Raw genomic sequence first — 24847 nt, forward strand, 5'->3', positions numbered from 1 at the left:
CCATAATATTCATCATTGAGCAAGTCTACACACACAAACACACGCACGTCGGGGTCATTGTCACATCAGGTAAGTAAACACAGAGTTAATCATTGCTTCATTTAGTTTCCACTTCAGTCTGAAAACAACAAGTGGATCTTCTTGTTTTGTGATACTTTGCTGTAATTATGTTTTTTTTTGTTTCATTTTATTCCTCTCCTCCTCTTTTCTAGGATACCATGATTCTCTGACACACACACGCACACGCGCATCTCTCCATCAGTCATAATGAGTCTGAAAATGCGTCTTTTTTGTGTGCGTAAATCTATTAAAAAAGAAGTTGAATCGTTTTTTTGGTTTTTTTTTTTTTTAGTTACTAAACTAAAGGGAGGCATCACCCAGGGCGCAGACAGACAAATAGGTCACACACACACACACACACACACACACACACACACACACACACACACACACACACGCACACGCTCCCCCCTCCACCGCCGCCATTGTGAAGCGGACAGAGCTGCCGTGTCTGCGCAAAAAAAAAAAGAAAAAAAAAATTAATTGGCGACGGGGGCCGCGGGTTTGCATGCGAGGAGTTGTACGCACGACACACACACACCTCCGTCTCCTCGGGGGACACGTTTATAATTAAAGAATTGAATATTTGTGCCCTTCTGGAGGATGAAACCACGCGACGAGGGATAAATTGTCCCAAACTTTCGTGCGTAATTCCAAAGAAAACACCTGAATTCAGCTTCAAAACTGAAGAAGAACTACATTTTAGACAACTCTCTCCTCAGAATAAGTTTCACATATTTATTTTCAAAGCCAGATTGTCATTAGGTTGCCGCGCACGGAGCGGACACGCGCTGGCATGCCTCCACATAACAGAGAAAGAAGAAAAAACGCAGATATTTGCAAATCCCGCTTGAGTCTGCGGACATTCCGGGCTGGTTTCATTCGGAGGAAAAACACGCGAATGATCCGCAGCAGAAACTCAAACATGCGGAGAAATGATCGCATCTTTTTTTCTACTTTTAACACTTTAATTTAAGAGAAATCTCAGTTTTCTCAGATATAGACGGAGTTCTTTTCTCATTTTATCAGTATCTGTGTAATAAATCCATCTTTCTACATCGCACAGGTGTGTTTCTGCTCCCGTTTCGAGTGTTTTGTGGATTCTGACCGGAAAGGTGTGTGTGAGAGTGTGTATTTCCATCCTCGAGCCGTCCACTCAGACAGGGACGCTCGGAGAAACGCGCTCAAACTCCTACAATTTATTCAAACCGAACTGTAATAATTCCAAAAAGATCGTCAAACAATTCATTTAATTATTCAATAATTTAGATATCTGTAATTTTTAAAGGCCCGAGATTTAAAAAGAAAATCCTCGTGCGTATTTTTTTTCGCAACTGCGTTAGAATTTCCAGATTTAGGTAGATGAAGCGTCTGAACTCAAACATGACCTATCCTCCGGGGGTTTCCTGACCCCTGACCCCTGATCTCTGATCTCCGCGGCTGCGACGGGACTTTCCGAGTCTCAGGTAATTTATTTATCTGCACGCGCTGAACTTTACGCACGGGATTACGCAAAAAAAAAAAAAAAAAAAGTTCCGATCATAAAAAGGGACAAAAACAAACAAATGGAATGAAATGGAAGCGAGACTTTATTTTAAATGAGCGCATGCACGAGCGGCTGAGTTTAGAATATGATTTCACTGACAAACTGGCTGCAAGTTAAAAAGAAAAAGGGGAAAAAAAACTTTATTAACTTTTAGCAAATGTGGAAAATAATAAATAAAAGAAGTAATATTGAGAAGTGACTTCCAGTTTTACCCTCCGCTCCTCTCTCCTCTCTCCGCCTGGTTGATTTCTTTCTTTTTTTTTCATAGAGGGGGGGGGGGGGGGTTAGGGGGGGTCGCACTCCTTATAAATAAAAAAAAAAAATCCATCGCCTCGTCCTTATTGGTCAGGTGGAGCGGTTACCTCACGAGGAGGGGGGGGAGTGACGCAGCGTCTTCACGTATCCTTCAGCGTCGCGCGCGTCTCTTCTTCTTCTTGCTTCTTAGCAGCAGCGCGCGAGTCTTCGGTCAGAGCGCGGAGAGAGAGCGGCGCGCGGAGCGGGGAGCGCTCGGTTACTGAACACTTCCCATCCCGGGAGGAGAGCGGCGCGCACGAGCAGACACTCCTCCTCCTCCTCTCTCTCTCTCTCTCTCTCTCTCTCTCTTGCTCTCTCTCTCCTTCCTGCGCGCACGCGCGCACGCGTCCGTCTCCACTTCGCAGCAGTAGACAGTGATCTGAGCGGCTCTCCGGATCTCTTTCTTCTTCTTCTTCTCGTCTTTTTCTTCCTTCCACGGAGCGACTCGGGGTTTCTTCGGGGGGGAATCGTTCCTAAGAGAAGTAAGTACGAACACTTGTGTTTCTTTTTTTAACATTTATTTACGCGTTTCTTCCTCAGCTCGGATGTGCGCGATCGGTCCGAGCGCACCGTGCGGGTTTGAGTGAACTTCCAGAGCAGATGGTTCGGTTTTAATCTCGCTTTTTCTCTGATCTGACGCGTTTCTCTTTCTTTTTTTTCATGATTTTTGTTGAAATTAGTAACAATTCCAAACAAAATATATTTAAATATATTATTTGCTCAATGTTTCCTCAACTCCTGTGCTGTTTTCAGCTTTTAAAACAACAATAAGAATCAGTTTCTAACACTTTTTTCCCGTTTTTTTTTTTTAAACGTCTCAAACCTAAGAACTCAAACTTTCTCCAAAGGGAAGGATCTGAGCAGCTCCTCCTGCTGTCAGTCGTGTTTTCGCCGCAGATTGATCGGCGTTTGTAAAATGACAAACATCCCAAAAACGTCCCTATACGCGCGGCGTGCGCCTTCGGATCAGAGGCGATCTCTGCGCGTAAAGCGCGCGCGGCCACTCCAAAGACACACGGCGTATTATACACTGATTCATGTCAATATTTTCCTTTCAGATGAGAGGAAACTGTAATCAATCTAATGCTCTATTATCCCTCCAACAATCTTTTTTTCCATCTCGGAGTTTTCGCTGGAAAATATCTCTTCATCACAACTTCACACTCGCTCGCTCTCTTTCTCTCTCTCTCTCTCTCTCTCTTTTTTTTTTTAAACGCGACCGTTACTGTGATTATTCTGTCATTTCCCATTTCACTTCTCAATTGCGGCGCGAGCGCGACGGATTCAGCGTCTCGCTAAAGTTTCAGTTTTGACGCAAAAAAAGAAAAAACCTAAAACCGACACACACACACACTCTCTCACATCTTCTTTCAAGGTGTGGAAGTTTGTGCAGCTTGGGGTTTGATTCGAAATGAGGCGAGGTGAAGTTGTTGAAACTCTGGATTTGATGCTCTTTGGACTGAATCTGAACTGTGGAGATGAGATGAACTCATAATGCAGTGTGTGTGTGTGTGTGTGTGTGTGTGTGTGTGTATGTGTGTGTGTGTGTGTGTGTGTGTGTGTGTGTGTGTGTGTGTGGGTCACTGAACACCTCTGCTTTGAGACAGTCTCATTCAAACTAAAGGATCTCTTCTACTAGTGTGTGTCGGAGCAGTTTTTCTACTTTTCCTCTTCAAACTCATTTTAAAAACTCGATACAAAAGGGAAAAAAAAACTGTTGCAGTGTGAATTCGTGCAGCATTTCCCCGCTCCGGCCCGTGAAATCTCTTGCAAAGCAGATGCAAACGTGGAGAAACGCTGAGGAGATCGCGTTCCACGTATTCAAATGGCGGATTTTATTAGCTCCGCTTTCAGGAAGCGTTCTTAAAGTTTCAATCAGATTCCTCGATTTGCCGCTGCGACCTCGAGTCCCTCTCGACACGTCTGACTCCTCGCCGATAATTCAGGTTATTTCCCAACAATGCCACCGCAGGAGTCCCCCTCCTCTCTGCGCTCGCCACGTTATATAATGCAAAAAAACCAACAGCATCAACGCCAAACAAAGTTCAAGCCCTTAGAAAGAAAAAGCTTCTCCAATCAGAAAACTGTGAAAAGAGTGAAAGTTACAAGAAATAAAGGCTGTCGATTCTGAGGCAGCCTCTCACGAGATGCAGAAATCAAGGTTAGCCCTCATGCGATGAGGAGGAAACGGGAAATTTGTTCTGGTTCAAACAGGCAGGCGCTACTTCTCGTTGGGAAACGGTGTTTTGAGTTTTTTTTTTCTGACGGTTTCTTATGGCGTGTCGCCCCCGCCAGGTCTCCCTGAGGTCTGAGAGGACCGCCGGTCATGTGCGCTTGAGCCGCCCTGCGTGATGCCCGATCATGACGGCGCCGCCCTCCTAACCAGGCAGACCAAGCGCCGGCGCGTCGACATCGGGGTGAAGAGAACGGTGGGCAGCGCCGCGTACGCCCGTGCCCGCGAGAGCCCGCCGCCGGACGGGATGAGCCAGGCGCACGGCCAGGAGCAGGACGGGGACGGCCCGCTGGTCGCCCACGGCGACGGGGAGAAGTCCAACGTCCTGCGGAAGCTGCTGAAGAGGGCCAACTCCTACGAGGACGCCATCATGCCCTTCCCCGGCGCCACCATCATCTCCCAGCTGCTGAAGGGCAACATGGGGAAGAACGGCGGCAGTGACTCGGGCTTTCAGGTACACACACATACACACACACTGAAATTGGTGCAACTAGTTGCTGACTGATAGAAGTTGCGTGTTTGACCGGCAGGGGAGCGGCGCGCTCTCCAGCGGCGGCTCGGAGATCCAGGCGGAGGACGCCTGCAGCAACTCGTCGCGCGACCGGGACAGCCCGTCGGACTGCCTGTCTCCCGGCCCGCCCCTCCCCCCTCCGCTGCCGCCGTCCTCCTCGTCCTCCTCCTCCTTCGGCCGGCCGCCGCCACCGCCCACCCAGCCGCTCGCGCTGTCCTCCTTCGACCTGGACCGCCTGTCGGACGAGCACCTGCGGGCCAAGCGGGCCCGGGTGGAGAACATCATCCGCGGCATGAGCCACTCGCCACTGGTCCGCCCCGGCGCCGGCGAGCACGGCCTAGACGGCGGTGGCGGCGGCGGCCGCGGCCGCGAGAACGACACCAACAACAGTGGCAACAATGGCGATCACGGACTGGGCTGCCCCTCCGGCCTCCTGAGCTCGCCGGGTTCGCGTGGCGCTGGCGAGGTTTACCGGGAGAACAAGAGGAAGCAGCGCCTGCCGCAGCAGCAGCACAGCTTCACGCAGCTGGTGTGTTCCCGGCAGGAGCAGCGGCAGGAGGAGCGGCGGCAGCTCAAGCTGCAGCTGGAGGACATGCAGGTCAGTCCAACGTCCAGATCCGCCGTCAAAACTTGTTGGTTGTTGAATTTCGATCCAGAGAATCAAAGATCGAAGTGCTGAAATGTTTTTCTCTCTGCGCAGAAACAGCTGCGTCAGCTCCAGGAGAAGTTCTACCAGATATACGACTCGGAGACGGAGGAGGAGGAGGAGAACGGCGAGAACGGCGAGGCGGAGCGGGGCGGGGAGAGAGAGGAGGACGGGAACCTGTCGGAGGACAGCATCCGCTCCGACGGGCTGGAGGAGCGGCACCGGGACCGGGACCGGGGACGGGGAAGGCGTGGCCACGATGACCTGTCGGAGCTAGACCCAGGGCTGTTCCTGGACCGAGCCCGGGCCCTCCTCCGGGAGCAGGCGCTGATCGACGGCGAACTGGAGGAAGACGTGGACATCCGGGAGGAGGAGGACCGGAGCGGGGAGAGGGGGATGAAGAGGAGGGGCGGAGGTGGAGGAGGAGGAGGAGGGAGGCAGCTGGCGGAGACTCTGAAGCAAGAGCTGAACTGCGCTGTGTCGCAGGTGGTCGACACGGTGGTGAAGGGCTTCTCCTCGCCGAAGCAGGGCGGCGGTCACCTCCACGGTGGCACGCCGGCCGCGCCCTCCTCCTCCTCCAACTCCTCGTCCTCGTGTCCGCCGCCCTTCGGCCCGCTGCCATCGCTCACCCCCGACCCTCGCTTCGGCGGCGGCGGCGGCGGCTCCCTGGCGCTCGGCCTGAACGGCGACGGCAGCCCCACGCCCAGCTACCACTCGTCCGGCCAGCGGCTGCACTGCTTCGGGGACGTCCTCGTCCCCAGCCCGCTCGACTCCTTCGGGGGCCTGAGCGGTCGGCTGAGTGGCGTGCCCACGCCCAATGACCAGACAGAGGCGCTGCCACTGGTGGTGCGCAAGAGCGGCGGCGGCGGTGCGGGTGAAGGCGCTAACCCGTCCCTCCCACCGCCGCCTCCGCCTCACCACCCTTCCCTCCACCCCTCGCCGCTCACGGCTTCGCTCGGCTTCAGCCCACCGTCTTTCCGCCACCCGTTCCCGCTCCCCCTCATGGGCTACCCCTTCCAGAGCCCGCTGGGGTCGCACGGTGGCGGCGGCGCTGGTGGCTACCCCTCAGTTCCCAAGGACCACCATCGGTCCTCTCCCGACTCCATGGACATCGCTCGGGAGACCGTCAGTCTCAGAACCAAAATGGCGTCTCTGGGCGGCACCCACCTGGGCCACCACCACCACCACCACCACCACCACAGACAGAGCTCGCCAAGCCAGCACGGCGCCGAGGGCCTGTCACTGTCCCTCATCAAGTCGGAGTGTGGCGACCTGCAGGACATGGCCGACATCTCGCCGTACTCGGGCAGCACCGTATCCTTCCTCTGCTGAATCGTTCAGCTTGATTCAGGGAATCGAACCGTGTACCTTTCATTTCGGGCGGAGGAGACGGGAGTCTTTAATATCAATTAATCCGCGGTAATTGGTTCCTCTTGTCTCCTCGCCGAAGATGAAACGTACTCTCCAGATCTTAGAAGAGGGATGGGATGGGTTGGGGGGGTTGATTAAACGGGTCGCACGCTTCTTTTAAGTCCGGGCAGCAGGTTGAGGCGTTTAAAGGCGCTGAGAAAGGCACCCGAATAACCCCCCCCCCCCCCCCCCCTAGACCCCCCCAACTCCCCTCAACCCCCCTCCCCCCCCCCCCGTTCAACACAGTGGTTCCACTGTCTGAGACACTCCTGCGCTGTTAGGTTCTCTTTCATCACAAAGACTTTGTACATAAACGCTCAAAGCAAATCATATTTCACTGTGTGTGTGTGTGTGTGTGTGTGTGTGTGTGTGTGTGAAGACCTTGTACATAGGAGCTCAAAGCTAATCATATTTCAAAGAGGAGCAGGTTTTGGCCTCATTGATGGCAGATTTGGAAAGGTGTGTGTGTGTGTGTGTGTGTGTGTGTGTGTGTGTGTGTGTGTGTGTGTGTGTGTGTGTGTGTGTGTGTGTGTGGGTCGAGTCGAGAAGATCTTAAACGTTCAGTTCCGAAGACTCGACTTTCATTACCCGTCGCCGAGCAGCTGCGTGTGTGTGTGTGGGGACAGGTGTTTGCAGGTAGCTGTTTATCTTTTCTAACCTTTCATATGGAGAGGGCTTCTCCCGTCACACACACACACAAACACACACGCGCGCGCGCGAGAACAAAGTGGAAAAAGACGAATAAGACTTTGAAGTTGACAAATAGGAACTCCTTGCAGGTGCGACGAGGATTTTGATCACAGTTTCGCCTTCAAAGCCGATTGAGACGTCGCTTTAATTAAATAAAAAACACAGACAGAGAGAAATATTTGACACGTCTCTTGATCCTCCGGAGCCGTTTCATTCCAAAATGCTTACCCCCCCCCCCCCCCCCCCATTCATTTATTCAAAGAGATAAAACAGAAATCTTTGAAATCGGACATTAGTATTTCAAAGATATTGACCATCATAAGCCCTCTTTATTTATGTTGGGCGGTAAATTAAAAAAAAAAAAACAGTTTTTAAGGGTTTTTTTTTTGCTAAAATAATACACAGAATAGTTAAATATAATAAATAGACAAAAAATACACAAAAAAGAGATTAATTCGTTTAAATTCAGTTTTCTGGTAAAAAGTTTACATTTTTTCACATAAACTCGCTTTCATAAACTGCACGATCGGGAGGAAAATGTCAATAGTTGGTGACTGGAAAGCCAGTTGAGTTAGCGGAGGGTGTTTTGCTATCGATCGTCGTTCACCTGAATGGCTCACACAAACACACACACACACACTCTCAGCTCTGTGCATCTTTAATCCTCTGTACAAAGATGAGCAGATGTCCTCCATTCATTTATGAATTTACCCCCACCCAGTACACACACACATACACACACACACACACACACACACACATACTGCCTTATGTCCTCTTTGGGGGCGCACATCAAAATACCCTACTTTTGGGAACACCACTTTCTGAATGGTTTAGAGAGATGCCGGTAAGTGTAATGTATCACCGGGAACACCCAGATGATGAAAATCACCTGGGATTTTAGTTTAAAACAACTTTTGTCCAACTTGAATTTTTACCTTGAGATTGGGGACAAATAATTTTAATGTCCATTTTGAGGACTTCAACTGTACACAGATACACAAACTCATAAAAGTCACTTTTAGGTGCCTCAAATTCCTTTGGGGACAAAAGTCCATAAAAGTAATTCTAGCATGTATTTTTGTTATGTTTGAGTTATGAGAATATTCAACCATCAAATTCAGTCTCAACACTGCTCCTGAGTAGCTCTTGGCATCTACAGAAATGCACTAACTTTTTTCTTATTTAACTTTTTCAATAGAAACCAAAACAACTGAAGGACAATGGCTTAAGTAATGGCCAGTCCTTGCCATATTAGCAATTTTTATGTTGTAAGGACTATTAACAACAGTTGAGCCTCAGGTCATCTGATCGGAACCTTCTGAGAGTTCCCCATGCTTGTTTTAAAACCAGGGGTGAATACTCTTTTACATCCACTGTGCCGCGCCTCTGGAACGAGCTTCCTCCGGACCTGCTCCCTGGACTCAGTGGATGCTTTCAAGGAACTCTTAAAAACATATCTGTTTCAGAAGGCATTCTAGACCCCCGGTCAGCGCTGTCTCGGCAGTAACACATACTCTAATCTCCTTGTTTTTATGTACTGTGTAATGTCTTTGACCTCTTTGTGATTTTTACACTGTGAAGCACTTTGTGACGGATGATCTGTGAAAAGCGCCTTATAAATAAATTTTACTTACTGACTTACTTGAGATTCAATAAAATTCTACAGGAAACACTTTGTTCTAAATAAGATTTAGACTGAATATCTTAGCCACATTGGAACCAGAATCAAATTTGCATGAAAATAAACATCACCCAACAAACTAAGGTATGCTGTCAAAATGTGTTTTACTGAAACAATGTGTGAACATCAAAGCTCAGAACAACAATTTATGTGGTTCCAAACATATAGGTAGCGTGTAACAAGTCTATTTCTTCCAAAAGATAACGATGAGCTGATGAATTACTGAAAACTAACAAAAACTGGCTCTTATTTCTGTGGGTAGAAACATATAAGTAAGAGGTAAGAAGTCAATTTATTTCAAAAGAGAAAAGGATGATTTGATGAATGATCTGTAAAGTATCAAATACTGGCTCTTATTGTTTAGCACAAGCCTTTTTCTTCATAGCAGTGATTCGATTTCTGACATAATTTTTTACACCAGTCCAGTTGCAGTCTCTCAGTGTGTCGGGCTCTGCCCTGATACACTGCAGACAGTCCATCTTGCGTGGTACCTTGCAAGTATGTATGAAGTCCATCATGTGTCTTTCCACAGCACGTACCTCAGTGTCATCCCACTTACGTTTAGAGTTGTCTCTTCTAAGATGGATCTGTGAAATCTCTATAAAGAAAAGTGAAAAGGTGATGTCAAGTTACAGAACAGGCTGTTTCTGAGCCTGCTTTCCGATATGCACTTGAACAGCAGGGTAAATCCGCTCATTTCACGATAAGCAGACCACACTCAAACTCAACCGTTTCAGAAGGCATTTTCTAAAAAAAATGTGATGTGGCAAGACAGGGAGGAAATGATTATACTTAAATAACCAAATACAGCATCAAGAGTATGTTACAGTTAAATGGCAGTGATGATGCATTTCTCATGAGATATTAGCCATGGCGTACATCTAACCTTAATTATACTAACATACACACATCCATACCTTCAGGGTCAATCTCAATGTCGTCAAGGGCCTGGCCTTTACACTGTGAGAGGGTCCCCTTCTCCACTGTCAAAAGCACTTTGCCCAGTTTGGCAAGCTGTTGTGTTCCCTGTGGCAGGCAGTAATACAAAGCAAACATGATATTCTCTTCAAGTACAATAACAAAACTTTCCGTAATGTTAAACGAATTATTAAAGGAATACTCTGAAGATTTTGGACCCACGCCCTATCCCGATCATTGACAAAGTGAGATAAGCTCATAAATACCTTTTTTGTGTCCGTTTGTCCAGTGCCTGGCTAACAGCTGTTAGCATCGTAGTTAACTTAGCTCAACTACGGCAGGTGAAGAGGAGACAGAGCCGGACTGAGAAAGTGGACAAAATCCTCCTTCCAGTGGTCCAGGGGACGGCGTATTAGCACGTGAAGTAAATCCGAATGGTTATAAAGCATTTTAAAAGATGTGCTTTTTTTTCAATTAGTTAAAATAATGTTTTGATCCACACAGACCTGCACATGCGCAGTGCTCTGCGGAAGGATATACCGGAGCACAGCAGTGGCAGCATAGACTCAGCCGCTGTGCGCCTGGTATATCCTTCCACAGCGCACTATGCTTGTGCAGATCTGTGTGTATCAAAACGCTATTTTAAGGGATTGAAAAGAAAACACGTCTTTTAAGAAGTTTTATAACCATTCGGATTTACTTCACGTGCTAATACGCCATCCCCTGGACCACCGGAAGGAGGATTTTGTCCACTTTCTCAGTCTGGCTCTGTCTCTTCTTCACCTGCCGTAGTTGAGCTAAGCTAACTACGATACTAACAGCTGTTAGCCAGGCACTGGACGAACGGACACAAAAAAGGTATTTATGAGCTTATCTAACTCTGTAAATGATCGGGATAGGGCGTGGGTCCAAAATCTTCGGAGTATTCCTTTAAAAGTCTAAATTTTGATAATGCCCTACTCTAATGTGTAAAAGTCAGCAAGTCATAAAAGAAGGCACAGTATCCAGTCTCTTTTATTCTGTATTTCTATAGCTGATGTAGCTATAAACACACATTGCATGAAGTGAGGAAGCTGCATTGCATTTACAGCCTTGATTTTCAAAACCATGCATCTGCCAAAACACTTTGGTGGACACGTTATAATCTGCACATTCACTACGCTGTGAAATATTAATGCAAAATTACCAGATTGAGTTGTTTATGCGAAGATTGCTAAGACGGAACTACTTACTAAATACGGCATCTGGACACAGTGATTTCAAAAGAAAAAGTAGTTCCCAGTATTTGCTTCAGTGTCGTAACGCTCCAATATCATTTGTGGGTGTTCCACAGCGTAGTGAATGTGCAGATTATAACGTGTCCACTAAAGTGTTTTGGGGTTGTTGGATTTTGTATTTGATGAGTTTGACGAGGGGAAGCAAAAATACCATTCACTTCCATTGTGTCCTTCCTGAAAACCCTCCCCGACTCACCTCTGAATAAACAATAGCTCGCCCTCACAAAAAAAGTAAGTATGCTGTTCAAAATGATGAAGGAATTGCGCTAAATGGGCCAATTTGCCAAAATGTTGAAGTATCCCTTTAACGTTTGAACTTAGGTGTGTGAGGATGAAGGCGGCTTCATTTTTGTCAAGTCTGGGAACATTTTACCTGCTCAGTGTTAACAGATGTTGAACCAAGTTAAATTTAGTTTCGTTGGTCAGTCTAACCATACTTTTGGGGTCGTTCAGAATACACACACACTTGCTACCCAAACCTAATTGGGGAAGGCTGTTAGATGAAACCTTTAGACACCAGTTTGAGAATCAAGCTATACTTTTGGGGTCATTCAAAACACACACACACTTGCTACTTGAACCTAATTGGGGACGTCCCGTTAGATGAAACCTTTACACACCAGTTTGTCACTCCAACCAAACTTGTAGTGTGGTAACTAACAGACAGAGTGATCACAATAGCAGACATGAGAAGTACTTATACACACAGCCTACTTGGACTGAATTAAGACTGTGCTGGGAGGTCATTTATACTCACTGACCCACTATATACATAACACAGACAACCAATACTGTCCAATCTCTAAGAGATTAAGTCATGTATTATAATCTGGCTCCTACCTGAGATTTGTCACTCTCATCCACAGTCTGCTCGCTGACTTCAGGTGATGACATCTGCTGGAAACAGAAACAAGACACAATTTAAGAAACCAAAAACACTTAACGCTTGTACTTAGGTGTGTGAGGATGGAGGCGGCTCCATTTATGTCAAGCCTGGGAACATTTTACCTGCTCAGTGTTAACAGATGTTGAACCAAGTTAAACTTAGTTTCGTTGGTCAGTCTAACCATACTTTTGGGGTCATTAAGAACACACACACACTTGCTACCCAAAGCTAATTGGGGACGGCTGTTAGATGAAACCTTTAGACACCAGTTTGAGAGTCGAGCTATACTTTTGGGGTCGTTCATAGCACACACACACACTTGCTACTTGAACCTAATTGGGGACGTCCCGTTAGATGAAACCTTAACACACCAGTTTGTCAGTCCAACCAAACTTGTAGTGTGGTAACTAACAGACAGAGTGATCACAACAGCAGACATGAGAAGTACTTGTAGACATAGCCGACTTGGACTGATTTAAGACTGTGCTGGGAGGTCATTTATACTCACTGACCCACTATATACATAACACAGACAACCAATATTGTCCAATCTCTAAGAGATTAAAGGATAAGTTTGGTTTAAACAGTTTTCACGTTGTTGATGGAATGAAGTACAACAATATACTCACTCAGAAGTCTTTTCTGATCCCAACAGTGCTTTGGGAGAAAGTTAGATCCAAAATCGAGCGGCGCACATCCCTATACTGTTAGCAGGTAGAGCATGTGTAGCGCCGCTCACTAAACAACTTCAATAATCCAAAAACTCATTAGTTTCACCAATATTTCATCATGGTCCGCTCACGCCACTCCTCCATGACAGCCTGGTGTTGCCAGATATGTCATATATGCAGATATATGTTCGATTTGAATGTACTACTTGGCGTCCATGTGTATCTAGACACCTACATCTAGATATCTATGTCTATATGTCTTGGCGGTAGTGTGAGGAGAGCTACGGAAGCCGCAGTGTTGTTGTATGTGTGTTTTTTCGACTGCCAGTGCTAATGCTGCTTTTGCTTAAGAGAAAATCATTCAAAGTTCTCGTCCACAACAACTTCATCCGACAGATATTCATCCATTTTACACTACACTGGAAAAAAAGCACCGCGTGCAGCCTCAGGTTGCCCCGGAAACAATGAGTCGTACTACACATGCGTGCGGTGCCGTAAACAAAGCTTTCAGTTCAGAGGTCAACAAAACAACAAAAACATTAATCTTTGTAATATGCTTGAAAGAAGTCCAGAGTTGTTTGGCTTCGTGAGGATGTATATTCCAAGAGCACGGATCAGAAACATGCGTTCGGATCGGCAGTCGAAAAAACACACACAAAACAAAACTGGGGCTTCCGTAGCTCTTGTCACACTACCGCCTAGACATATACACATAGATATCTAGCTGTAGGTGTATAGATACATGTGGACACCTAGTAGTACATTCAAATCAAACATATCTGCATATATGACATATCTCGCGACACCGGGCTGTCATGGAGAAGAGGCTGAGTGGACCATGATGAAATATTGGTGAAACTAACAAGTTTTTGGATGATTAAAGCCATTTTGCTAGCGGCACAATACATGCCCCATCTGCTAACAGTATAGGGATGTGCACTGCTCGATTTTGGATCTAACTTTCTCCCAAAGCACTGCTCGGATCAGAAAAGCCTTCTGGGTGAGAATATTGTTGTACTTCATTCCATGAACAACATGCAAACTGTTCAAACCGAACCTATCCTTTAAGTCATGTATTATAATCTGGCTCCTACCTGAGATCTGTCACTCTCATCCACAGTCTGCTCACTGATTTCAGGTGATGACATCTGCTAGAAACAGAAACAAGACACAATTTAAGAAACCAACAACACTTAACGTTTGTACTTAGGTGTGTGAGGATGGAGGTGGCTCCGTTTATGCCAAGCCTGGGAACATTTTACCTGCTCAGTGTTAACAGATGTTGAACCAAGTTAAATTTAGTTTCGCTGGTCAGTCTAACCATACTTTTGGGGTCATTAAGAACACACACACACTTGCTACCCAAAGCCAATTGGGGACGGCTGTTAGATGAAACCTTTAGACACCAGTTTGAGAGTTGAGCTATACTTTTGGGGTCGTTCAAAGCACACACACACACTTGCTACTTGAACCTAATTGGGGACGTCCCGTTAGATGAAACCTTAACACACCAGTTTGTCAGTCCAACCAAACTTGTAGTGTGGTAACTAACAGACAGAGTGATCACAACAGCAGACATGAGAAGTAGGGGTGTAACGGTACACAAAAGCCACGGTACGGTACGTACCTCGGTGTAAGGGTCACGGTTCGGTACGTTTTTCGGTACAGTGGGGAAAAAGTAAAGAAAGCTCACAAATGTACCAGAACATTTTTCCCAAGCTTTCCCATGCAACACATTATTGGCCCAGTTTACATGGTGTTTTTTCAATCCGATTGTAAACAATAGTATTAAACGCGAGTGTATTCATGTACAGCATACAAAGCATCCACGATGAATCCTCGTTTACAAGGACCCTGTGACATGCGCACAAAGTCTCACGAGGAACTTGCAGGTCTTCCTCTCTGCAGCAGCAGTCCTCAGCGCCAAGCAGAGAGTCTTTATCTGCCGATATCTGCTCAAATAATGTCCCAAAATCTCCATGATATGCTGCTGAAGGAGCGGCTGCTCCCCTGACCGCAGCACCGCCGTGCGGAGCAACACGTCTCGGTGTGAGCTCTGCGCTGCATGCCGATGTTTCGAATTAACTGGTGCCCGTGTTAACTTGTGACCAATAATGACTGAAACATCTAGTCGTTCTGGCGAACGTCGGTTATCGACAGTTACAGTGAGTGTATACGTTTAAAGTCTTTTGTGAGTCTTACTTTAACAACTGCTGTAATCAGCATGTGTTTACACAGACCTCCGCCGTCATTCGTTAACACGGGAACCAGTTAATCCATAACACCAGCCGGCGATCGCTCCTATTCTGCTATGGAGCTCTTTATACAACTCGCTGTTGCGCGATTTGGTTCCATCTCGCCTCTCCAATGTTTTTTTATGTCGGGGTTTTGTATTAAAAAAGTGTTTTTCCACCACCTCTCTGCTGGTTTTTTGACTGTACTGCTTCCCGTTTACTGGCACGTCACATGTCACTCCGTATGAGGGAACGCACGCGGAACAAATACTCTCCCGTTTAATCCGCTCCGCCACACGCTGCAGCTCTCATTCCGCTTGTACTTTCTTCTTTGTTTGTTCATGTTTGGACCTGCTTGTTCTACTTCTTCTTCTTCTGTGATAATGGTGGTTGCCGGCAGCTTTTAGGCTCATTACCGCCATCTAAGGTTGGAATTTTTTTTTTTTTTTTACTCACTGGTGTATTCGTCGTGTGATTGTGTGTGCCGAACCGTGACCCCCGTACCGTGACGGTACGGGACGAATACAAATACCGTTACACTCCTAATGAGAAGTACTTATACACACAGCCTACTTGGACTGATTTTAGACTGTGCTGGGACGTCAATTCATACTCACTGAACCACTATATACAACACAGACAACCAATACTGTCCAATCTCTGAGAGATTAAGTCATGTATTATAATCTGGCTCCTACCTGAGATCTGTCACTCTCATCCACAGTCTGCTCGCTGACTTCAGGTGATGACATCTGCTGGAAACAGAAACAAGACACAGTTTAAAAAACCAACAAGACTTAAAGGGAACATATTGTGCTATTTGTCAGTCACGTCATATTGGTCTTAGAAGCCCAAAAACATAGTATTTAATTTTGTTCGCCCCAAATTCATCCTTTGTTCGGAGTTTGAGCAGTCTAAAAAGTCGCTCTGACGAGCCCTCCTCAGAACAGGCTCTTTCTCAGCCTGCTTCCCGGTATGCACTTGAACGCATCTGTCCACCCCCACTCTCACACACATGCATGGTGGGGGCACAGTCAGGAGGAGGAGTTAAATCTCCTTATTTAATGCCCGAGTTTGAGTTTGGTCCGTTTATCCTGAAATAAGTAAATGAATGTTTTCATTTATAGATCCTCTTCAAAATCTGATGATGTGCAGTCCTGGAACACAATTTTTAATTTAATGTTTTGAACAATGTGTTTTCATTACAATACACTAAACACATTATCTTATATCAAAGTTTAAACTTTAACTGATTGAAAATCTCAGTGCAAATCTGTGTCAATGCAATCAGCAAAATCTACTCACTCTTCAATGAGTCATCCCCTTCTTCAAAGACTATCATTAGTTTTTATCATAAATTGTAAAGGCATTCACAAAAAAAAGTTCACCAAGACCTGGACTAATCTGTGTAGCGCACCCCTCAACTCACCTGCCCCCAAAACTAATTAGCAGAGGTGGGACCAAGTCACTGATTTGCAAGTCACAAGTCAGTCTCAAGTCTTTTCAATCAAGTCCCGAGTCAAGTCTCAAGTCGAGACTAATAAGTCTCAAGTCAAGTCACAAGTCTTATACTTTCAGTTTCGAGTCTTCTCAAGTGATTTAAACAACAAAGCAATGACGCATCGAATGTAGACAGTTTATATATACTTTTAAAATCTATAATCATTAAAACAAACTCATTGTGTGTATGTGTTTGAGAGAGTGAAAGTGTGTGTATGTGTTTGAGACAGTGAAAGTGTGTGTATGTGTTTGAGAGAGTGAAACAGTACATGAACAGGGTTGTGTATTTTCTGTTATTTAAGGTAAATATGAAGTTTAATGAAACTTCTCAACCATGGGCGGTTTTTGCTGTGGGGCATGTGAGCAACTGCTCAGAACATTCAATGAATCAGGTGCAGGATGGGACTTGGGGGAGCTCCAGCTGTATAGACAGGTTCACTATATGTTGTCCTACAGCAGGGGTGTCCAACCTTTTTTGGGCCAAGAGCTACTTTTCAAGTAGTACCAGAAGGTAACGCGATACTTGTTCTAAAATAAGTGATTCCAAAATAAAATCTGTATCGTGTTTTTTCCGTAATATTCTATTTTCTTTACTTCCTCTGGTAGAAAACAGAACAAACAACGTGATGTAGTGATTATATGCATTAGAAGAATGAACAGTTTTGTACTTTGTCACTGCAGGAAAGTCAAACGGCTCCAAAATTAAATGAAACAGCTCTATGAACGGAGGGGCTCTGTGTTCTCAAATTGGGCAGGTTTTTGCCAAGTCAAGCTTCTTTTTTGAACATGTTGGACGGGTTGATGAAATGATTGTGTTTATGACGTGTTCTTTTATTACACAAGTACAGTTTTAATATGCATTTCTTAACCGAGATGGCCGTTTGGGCTGCTTTCTATTGAGTTAAACGGGTTTCATATTGTTTACAGGGGAGAGCGACAGATCTGTCAACCTCCTCCAGCGGACTGCAGAGACACTGCAGGCGGTGATGCGGTGATTCCGTTCCGTAGGTGGAACGCAGCCGTTTCGCAGCCGGACCCCATCCAGTGTGCATCAGGCATGATTGTCATTCATGGAGAGTGCTGCATGCGCACACACGCACTCGCTCGCTAACGTGTGCACACACTTGTTGCTTTCTTCTTTTTTTAACCGCACAAACTTTTTTTTTTTCCCCCTGCACCTCGCGGTCTACCTGGGGACACTCGATCGCGATCTACTGGTTGGGCACCCCTGTCCTACAGTATACAGTGCCCACGGGGGGGGGGGGGGGGGGGGGGGGGGGGGGGGGGGGGGGGGGGGGGACTGCACTGCTGCATAGAGCACAATCCGTGTCAGTGGCCACGGTTACATGGAAGTTCAGAATTATTTAATTCCAAATTACATTATTAGCTTGGCATTTACATGGGAAAGACAAAGGATTAAATCCACTTTAATGCCGAGGGTTGAAGCGATCTGCCTGGACAGTGGGCAGATGTGACATACCCCCATCTACCCATCTCAAACAACAAGTTTTGTTTATGATCATCAAACGTTGTTTGTGTGTGCGTTTGACAGCCTCCTCCAGTTGCCTTATATCGCTGTTAAATCGTGGGTGCTCGTTGGTGATTCTAATCTGGCTTGTATTTACGCTAATAAAGATAAGTGTCACTATGTGTTCTTTTTTTCTGCATCAAAATTACTAAATCGCTCAACAGAGTCATTTGATCCCAAGCAGTGCTTTGCACGGTTTGAAAATTGACTAAAGGCTGGTCCATGCTTCACATGTACGCGTTTCCGCGTCCGCTTTGGAAGGTCCGCGCACCACTGATGTGGACGCGCTTTCTCCCATGCTACATTTTGAGCTCAGCTGTGCGCGTCTCATGCAGGCGTGGTGATCCACGCAGCCTCGACAAGCTTTTCCGGCTCTACAGACTGTTTATCTGCTCCTTTATTACGGATTATTTAGAGAAAATTAAGCACATACATTGCCAGTACATTATCTTTAAATATTAAAGTTTATTTAGCCTTTTTTTTTCTGTTTCTGAATCGCGGGGGCGGCGCCGGAGCGATTACTTACTTTTTCACTTCTGTCTGCGGACCTTCTCCTCCCTCCAGACAGTCTCTCTCTCTTTCCACGAGTTTTTCACTCTTTCGGTGTCTTTAAGTGGAGCCATCAGGCTGGAGCTCCGTCTACTTTCACTTTTACCGTCATGTTTTGTTTGCTATGGCGCTCTGGCACAGGCGCACACTTCCGTGACCTGCGCGCAATGCGCAACGCGGTCTCAAATTCTGGCTGCTGCGCGGACGTCCGCGGATCGGTCCGCACGGACCCTAGCGGACAGGAATTCATGACGATTTTTACGTCACGCGGACCAACGCACACCCACGCGGACATGTGAAGCATGGACGGGCCTTAAAGGGCTATCACAGTGTCAAAATCAGCTTACTTCACCTGCCACAAACTGATTCATGCCTCTAGTATTATACATAGAGGGATATTTTGCCCCAAAATAAGTTAATATAACACAGCAGAGTCAGATTTACCACATTTGAACACAACCAGTACTTTTTACTACTGGGAACATGACTAAAGGGCCATCACAGTGTAAAAATCTGCTTTTTTGCTTACCAAAAAATTATTCATGTCTCTAGTATTGTATGTAGATGGATATTTTGCTAATTACATGTATTGATGGCATGATACCAAGTCATTTTTTGCAAAGAATATGCAGGTCTGTGAAGTAAAAGGGGGATGAAACACCAACAAGCCTATTTGACAGCGAGATAAGGCAACTGTACAGACAGGAGGTTATCAAACACACACACAAAACATCATTCAATGATCATAAACAAACTGGTTGTTTGAGACTGATGAAGACTTTCACAGAGTCACAGAAGCTGCACTTTTCAGCTGTGTGCGCTCCTGCGGACCAGAAATCAGTTTCTGGCAGAAATCAACACTTGTCTTATCGGCACTGAGGAGCAGCGTCTCGCCCTGCCGTCACTCTGCGTCCCCACCGCCCGACCTGGGCTACGGCGAGCGGTGGGGTTTAATGTTAGCTCAATGTAAAGTGCATGCTGTACATAATAAACCACTTTATTGCAGAATGCAGTACATCCAGTCGTGTCATGCATGCACGCGCACATCACATACACACGTTCTCAGAGAGAGAGAGAGAGAGAGAGAGAGAGAGAGAGAGAGAGCGAGAGCGAGCACTGCAGAGCGTCAATTAGCATACCTTTTTTTAAAAAAAAAAATCTGTTTGGTTGAAAGCAGAAAGTCAGATCAACTCAGAAGGCTCAAGCCCAAGTAAAGACTCGAGTCTCAAGTGGAAGTCGAGTCAGACTGAGTCCACATCTCTGCTAATTAGTGCACCTGCGTCTGTCACTCACGTTAGCCTCGTTAGCATCAGGGCTAAAAGGTCCGACCATCTGCACCAATTCATCAGAAACCCGGAAGCGGCACGTTTTCACTACACAACTGGATGGTGGCACACAGCACAAAACCCTGCTTTTCCAATAAAAAGTTTTGCCTACCTTTAAAGGTGACTCCATCAGGCGTCCTGCTGTCGTTCCCTCCAACACTGACTGACGCGCATGCGCAGAGCTGCCAGGAAGACACGCTTCCTGTCGGGAGTGGGGGATGGGCTGTGGTGTCCGATTAAATGAGTGTTTCACACTTTAGTCAATGGTGACTATTATTTATTGTGCAAGTCACCTGAGTACACACCTTGTAATAATTAATTGCTTAATAAAACAATTATTATTAGGAAATAGGTAGCAGCAGTATTCATTTCAACTACATTCACAAATACTGTTCACCTAAAATGCAGTATTGTTTACAATTTTCATAATACTGAAACTGATCCAGCAGTGCTATATACACTGTATGGCATGTTTATAATTAGTTCCTAAGTTGTTTATTAGAACAGTGATCAAAGCAGTTGGCTAGATTTGTAATATAGAGGTCAATAAAAATGTGTCTCACTTCCATTAACCTTTGGTTAAATCAAGATTAGAGTACTTCTGCTGAGGAAAGACAAAAACGAAGGATGCATGGTTTGAAAACTTATTACCTCTATCCCAGAACATTTTGATCCATGTGAATCTCTCCAAACCTTAGTGACCTGTTTCACATCAACAACAGCTTTTTTTTTTTTCCCACATCAACCACAGCTTTTTTTTTTCCCACATCAACCACAGCGAATAAGCTCTTCACATTTAGGTATAAAATGATCTATTTCTATACACTACATCTAGATTGAGTTTTTTGAGTTTTGAGGCTTTATTGCTGTCAGTCATACAGTGTGCATCTTTAATTTTTTGGTTCTCTCAAATTAATACTACTGACATATGACGTGTTTCCACCTACCCCACTCTACTAGACTCGACTCTGCCCCGCTGTACTTGACTCGGTTTTGTGGTGTCTCCACTGGCCTTGTTTGTCTCCATGGATACTGTTCTCAGTGGGCAGGGAAATCAGATGGTAAACATTCCGCCCCTCAGCAGACATAAACAAGCTGAACGAAGGACATAGGCCGTCATGTGTCTTTCTGCTGTTTTGGCGCTTTTCATTGTAAGAAGAGAGTCATAAAATGTTACAAACAGTGAGAAATAATGTGAAAGAAAAGTAGGGAAGAGTCTGGGAGGCCCTGCAGCGGAATCAAGCTGAAGATGAGATGTTAAGAGCTGTGAGGAGATGACTGCTCAGGGTGAGTTACCAATCTGCAACTGCAGTTATTAAGACAAGTTTGTGATTTAAATTGTTTTATTTGCGTTATTCTAGCGATCAGGTCACAATATGCAAACAGTCCTTAAAGCAACACAGTCAGTGATTAACATTAGATTCAGTAATTAAAGTGCATTTCTGTTCTGTACTTTTGTCGGCAGCTCAGAGGAGTTTTAAGGGAACATATTTTTCAGTCATATCATATAGGTCTCAGAAGCCCAAAAACATAGTATTTAAGTTTGTTCACCCCAAATTCATCCTTTGTTCGGAGTTTCAGTGGTCTAAAAAGTGGCTCTGAGGAGCCCTCCTCAGAACAGGCTGTTTCTGAGCCTGCCTCCAGGTATGCACTTGAACGTGTCTGTCCACGCCTACTCTCACACACACACACACATGGTGCGGGCACAGTCAGGGGGAGGAGTTGAACCCGCTTATTTCAGGATAAGCGGACCAAACTCAAACTTGACCATTTCAGCTTCCGTTTCATTTTCACAAAATGTGGTGCAGCAACACACGGTGGAAACAGACACTTTTCACATTTGAACGTCATAATGAGGCTACGGCGACACATAATACTATAAGAAACTCTTCACAAAGTGAAAAAAGCGTATGCCCCCTTTAAATGCCGAGATCAAATTTCAGATCCACGGTTGAACATCTATTTAGTGCAAACAACAACCCCAGGAAAAGTAATAAGAATTTGAAACGACACTCACGGAGTGACGTCGTTGAAGCTGAAAATGCGTGTCCAGACCACGCCACGGATTCCAATTGACTTTCAGTGGAGACTGAAAGTCTCCACACGCAATTTCAGCATATTGCGTGACAGGAGCACGTAATCTGGGACCCTCTGGTACTAACAATGCATGCTCATTTCATGCATTTCTGTGGGATCAGGTTGGAAAACACAGAGGTGAGGTGAGGTAACCCTAATCGGGATTCCCCCAGAGGATGAAAACAACGCATTGAGTTAGAGACAGAAAACTTCAGATTATATCTTGGGAATGCCGCCCCATCCCCCATGTGAAATATCAGCCCTCTGGGACCCCCCCCCCCCCCGGGTTGTGCCGAGACCAAAGGTCAAAGGTCAGAGGTCAACCTCAACAGGACTCTGCCACACTTTCGGCGAGGGAGATGAAACGCTAGATCCTGCATGGGGGCTGCCAGGACATCCACTGTGTGAATTTTCAGCTCTCTAGAAGATTTTACTGAAAAAAATCCATCAGTTTCCACTTGCACAGTGAGAGGCCCGAACTGCAGCCTGATAGACAGGAGAATGCCTCAACGCTTTGAGCTAGGGAGCTGAAAATCTAGATCCTGAATGAGGGCTGCCAGGACATCCATTGTGTTTATCAGCCCTCTGGGACCCTCCTAACCCCAAAGGTCAAAGGTCAACGTGGCTAGAACTCCCTCAACGCTTTGAGCTAGAAACTTAAGATTATGCCTCGGGAATGCCACCCCATCCCCTGTGTGAAATCTCAGTCCTCCAGCCCCACCGGAAGCCTTTCTAGGGAGCTGGAAGGAGCAGATTTCAAAAACACCTTAACGGAGTATATTTTGTGCGCCGTTTTTGAAATACTCCGCCAAACGAGCTCAAACCAGCATGAAATCACCCTCTCCACACCGCGCTCATGTGTGCCGGCTGTGGTGGTTACAGCTCAAACGGAAGTACCCATAAAAAGCAAATTTCGATATTTTGCGTTTTCACGTTTTTATTTTCTAAAAAAAATGGTGATAGGTGGGGGGCTGAAACCTTCAGGGATTCCTTGTTGTCCCATCACACATCTATGGTGCGATTTTCAGCCCTCCGGGACATGTAGAAATATGCATATGAGGCAAATGCTAGCATTTTGTGGCTAAAAAAGAAGCTAATTTAGCTGTTTCCATTAATAGCTCCCAAACAGTGATAGCTAGCTGGCTCAAACCTTCACACCTGGTCTGTGGAGACCTTACACATCCGTGGGCATGGGTCAGCCCCGCCCACCTTGTAGAAATACTGCACAAAGTGGGCGTGAGCTGTGATTAGCTGTTCGCTGCTAATCCCAACTTCCAGCTTGAATAACTCCTAAACGGTTGAGGCTAGGGAGATGGGGGTTGGATGTGTGTGTCCCTGAGGGGGTCCCTGACATCTCTGTGAGAGGCGATCCCCCTAGCACCTGAGGAACATGTGCAGTTAATGGATTTAGCCGTTAGCTGCCATTACCGACTTCGGCGGTGAATAACTCTGAAAGGGGCGGGGCTAGGGAGATGGGGGTGCAATATGTGTCTCCCGGGGTGGGGGGTCCTTGACACCTGTGTGCGATCTCATCCCTCTAGCACCTGCGGACCGTTGCCCTTTGACCTACGCCGCACGTTTCATTGAATAGCTCTGAAAGTGGCGGTGAATAACTCTGAAAGGGACTTGGATGAGGCTTCAATATGTGTCTCCTGCCCAAAGGGTCCCACCACAGCTTGCACACACAAATGGGGTGTAGAGACAGTGATTCCCTTCTGCTTTGAGCTATCTTGGTGCAGTATTTTAAAAGTTATGAGCAAAAGATGCTCCATTAAGCAATTTTTGGAATTTCCCGTGAGAACGGACTCAGAAGACCCCCCGAAAGGGATCCACTGTGGCTAGACGGCAGCAATTGACAGAGGGAATATGGACACATGTAAAACTAACAAAATGTGAATTTCACCTTCCTAGGTGAAAGTGTGGAGGAGTTTTGATGAGGTTGACCTTTGACCTGTGGCCTTCGCATCATTCCAGTGTGTCCCAGAGGGCTGAAATTACACACAGAGGATGTACCAGTAGCCATGAAACATAATCTAGAGCTCCAAGCGTGGAAGAGTTTCCCTGTAATAAGAGTACAGAATGGGAAAGCAAATTCACAAGTGGAAACAACTGAACTTTTTCAGAAAAAAAACATCAGAAGGAGCTGAAATTTCAGATGTAGTAGTAGCTCTGAAACATAATCTAGAGTTTGAAGATCCCAGACGGAGGCGTTCCCCCTTTTTTCACAGCTCGATGCCTTGACCTCTGTCTGAGGACCCCGTTTCAGCGTCCTTCAACCTGCCGTAATTCGGCAACGGAAGCCCAGAGAAAGGCAGGGTCAACGGTGTTGTGCAGGGCAGGAGGGGCTCTACCGGGCGGTGTGGAAACTCGGTCTTGGGTCGGGACCCCCCAGGCCCAAAAAAGGGGGGCGTGAGGTGAAACCCTTTCACCCACTTGATTTCCTGAGCCGGGGTCAGACACCGGTTTTAAATTTTGGAGCCACGCCCTAAAAAAGAGCACTGTTAGAAAAGCTCGGGTCACCCTGAACGAGAATCCACCCGACTCGGCCCCGTGGGGCATAAGGGGGTGGAGCTAGAGGGACGTAAATTTTGGGAAAAGGTCTTACGTTTGGGACCGTAGCTCCGTCCCCTACTTTTCAAACACAAAATGTAGCCCAAAATAAAGACTTCAATTTCAGGACTTCCCCATCTCTGCCTCTCCCCCTCTTATGCTCCTGACATGAATGCACATAAGGATGAGCGTCTGAACATATCCTTTTTGGTCCTGTGTCAACCATGTCGAATTAAAAAAAAAAACTGTTGTTTCTCTA

At 46.2% G+C, this 24847-nt stretch overlaps 1 protein-coding gene across 2 annotated transcripts in view; it reads left to right on the top strand.

Moving 5' to 3' along the window:
• Nucleotides 1-2281: 2281 nt before the first annotated feature.
• LOC115383929 (prospero homeobox protein 1-like) overlaps nt 2282-24847 on the top strand; it is a 53115-nt gene continuing 30549 nt past the window's right edge. For both annotated transcript variants that reach the window (XM_030086141.1, XM_030086142.1), the window contains exons 1-4: nt 2282-2382; nt 4196-4587; nt 4664-5242; nt 5345-6604. In XM_030086141.1, the coding sequence (XP_029942001.1) occupies nt 4252-4587; nt 4664-5242; nt 5345-6604 (2175 nt within the window). In that variant the 5' untranslated portion in view covers nt 2282-2382; nt 4196-4251. The remainder of the gene's footprint in view (nt 2383-4195; nt 4588-4663; nt 5243-5344; nt 6605-24847) is intronic.

The sequence above is a fragment of the Salarias fasciatus genome, assembly GCF_902148845.1.
Source record: "Salarias fasciatus chromosome 23 unlocalized genomic scaffold, fSalaFa1.1 super_scaffold_20, whole genome shotgun sequence".
In the NCBI taxonomy this organism is placed as follows: domain Eukaryota; kingdom Metazoa; phylum Chordata; class Actinopteri; order Blenniiformes; family Blenniidae; genus Salarias; species Salarias fasciatus.